We start from the raw sequence: 2703 nt of genomic DNA, 5'->3' as shown, positions 1-2703 counted from the left end.
TCGATATTTGCTATTGAATCGATAGTATTGGATTAATCATCAAAATTGTCAAAAAATTGTATTATTATTACTATAAAAAGCCAGCTGATCTAGTTATACGCGTAACAATTTTTTTTTTTTTTTTTTTTTTTTTTTGTAATTTACCTATCTTTTATATATATTTATATATTAACTTATATAGCAGCCAGCTTTTTGCAGCTTATTGTTATCGATAACCATTTACATGCGACAGGTCAAGTTTAAGACGCTCACGCACTAAAATTAAGCACGTGCTGTAAATGTGCTTCATTTAATTTCGCTTGTAAGTTGCAAAGTGAAAAGAAGGTTTTGACTTCTGATAATTCCGCATCCCCAAAATCCACGACAACTACTCAATAAACTTATTGGCGACAACTTTTCTATTCCCGAAAATAACACAAACGGCGTGCTTTGAATGGTGAGTCTCGAGCTTTGTTTTGCCTAGCATGTCTTCTCAAAGGACTAAAGCATTCTAGATTAACAAAAAAGCGTCGAATCGAAGAATTGGCATAATGGAACAAGAGCGCAAAGTAAAGGAGATGCTGGAAGAGCCGGAACTGTCGTTGGACAAATGTCTTTGGACGTCGCAATCATGCGGCCAGGTTACAGCTTTAAGTGCCAGCAATTGATCGATTGCCAGTTCACAACGCAACCGAAAGGCATTGGCCCTTTTGTCGTGGCGCACGACGGTCTCCATCTGGTGGCACGTAACTTCAATTTGTTAGTGGTTCTCAGCAATACTGATTTCGATAAAGTTCGGGGATATCACCAGGATCATGAGGTTTGGTGCTACACTCCAGCAACAAATCGCTGGAAACTGGATGAGGGTTTCAAGCTCGAGCTCCATCACTTGGGCATCAAAGCATTTCTGAACACCGGCGGAAATGAGCTATTGATCTACTTTGCCGACGATGAAAATCCAAGGATCGGAAATGGCTTTGTGGTCCACTCTATCGACGGCACAAATGCGATATTACGGGCCGACAAAGGCGTTCTGCCGAGGACAGATTGTAGTGCAGCATATGTGTCGGATCAGCATTTTATGTACGTGATTGGTGGCAAATTGAACTTAATCCCTGTATGCGATGTGCATCGCTACGATTTCCACAAGAGGCTGTGGCAGGTGCTCTACCAAAGTGAGCTGAACAATCCCTTCGACTATCCCAAGGGACGCTTTAACCACCAAGTGATCACCGATGGCAAGTTCATCTATTGTCTAGGCGGCGGCGACTTTGATATGCAATTGCACGACTTCAAGCACATTCTCACCTTCAATCTGACCACCCACACTTGGCTTGAGCGTGACACCCAGCCCGATGAGCGCATGCTAGCGGAGAACGAAGGCTATCCGAGGGGACGTCAGGAGTTTGCATGTGTGCAACGACGTTGCTCCAACGGCGACATTGAAGCCATCATCTGTGGCGGCCAGGAGGCGGAATTCTTTAGCTACCTGTCCGACATATGGAAGCTCAATGTGTGCACCATGGAGTGGACGCATCTTACCGCCTGCACACCGTTACCCACGTACATCTCATCGGCCGCGCTGATAAGGAACGCTTGCTTGTTCATCTTAGGTGGGGATAAGGATAAGAGTTGGTCTCCGGTTCCCAGTGTGTCGGGAGTCTACAAGATGTGGCTGACGGTGCCGAAGCTAAGTGAATTGGCCTGGGAAGCATACAGCTACTATAACGATATCGAGGATCGCGATCGTCAAGAGTTGATCAATTTGGGCATTCCATCGAGATTTGTTGAACGCCTGCCTCCTGTCGAGCCGAGTTCCGAGGATGATTTTGATTTTTAATTCTAAAATTATGTCATTGCAGCGTCCTTGTAGTTAGCTGATCGCAGAACAAACCCAGAGATTGCAAAGCGATCATGCTCAAAAATTTAACACTTTTATGTTAATCTATATAACTTGCAATCAAACAGCATTCAATGCTCAAATGTTGAAATTAACCACAAGCACAGTAGAGATTTCGATATTTTTCTTATTTTTTATCTAAAATTCTTTCAACAGTTTTGTTATTACAAGTTTGACAATCACATCACAAATATGAATACGAACTCACTCAAATGCAAATTAAATGAAATTCATTTCTTTTTTGTTTAAATGAACTCGCTCTAAACCACATTTAATGAAGTTCATTTCTCTTTTGTTTAATTACAAATTGAAGTTGAAAATTTCAAGCGATTCACAAACTAATAATACCTCATTTCTATATCGCACTTTTTCTTAAGTCCATTCAATGAAAATGAATTAAAGACCACTGAAATATGAATTATAAGTACTAATCTACAAACATAACTGACAAATCATGTTACAATCCAAAGATAATGGGTTGGATATTTCAAATGATTCACAAAACTTATAAGCCATATAAAAGCTGATCACAATTTTTGTTAACTACATAAAATGAAAATCAATATAAATAAATTTTAATTTACGTTTTAATTTTATTATATATATATTTTTTTTTGTTTGGTTAATCTATACATTTTTTGCTATGATACTTTTCATTTTTACTTTTTTTTCATGAATAAACTTTCCAAGTATGGATTAAATGCTAATCTACAAACCCAATTGCCTAATCATGTTCAAACCAAAGATAATGTTTGCTTTTAGTGCTGCTTCGCTGCTGATCAAAGATGGTCATCTGAGGGGAGGACGAGGATCATCTCTCATTC

General features: G+C 39.4%; 1 protein-coding gene across 1 annotated transcript; it reads left to right on the top strand.

Moving 5' to 3' along the window:
* Positions 1 to 610: 610 nt before the first annotated feature.
* Positions 611 to 1819, top strand: LOC117577243 (kelch domain-containing protein 10 homolog). The gene has a single exon (XM_034262230.1). The coding sequence runs from the start codon at positions 611 to 613 to the stop codon at positions 1817 to 1819; it is 1209 nt and encodes a 402-aa protein (XP_034118121.1).
* Positions 1820 to 2703: the final 884 nt, after the last annotated feature.

This window comes from Drosophila albomicans, unplaced genomic scaffold (genome assembly GCF_009650485.2).
Source record: "Drosophila albomicans strain 15112-1751.03 unplaced genomic scaffold, ASM965048v2 utg000145l_pilon, whole genome shotgun sequence".
In the NCBI taxonomy this organism is placed as follows: domain Eukaryota; kingdom Metazoa; phylum Arthropoda; class Insecta; order Diptera; family Drosophilidae; genus Drosophila; species Drosophila albomicans.
The sequence above is the reverse complement of the archived record's forward strand: the minus strand, read 5'-3'. Positions and strand labels throughout refer to the sequence as shown.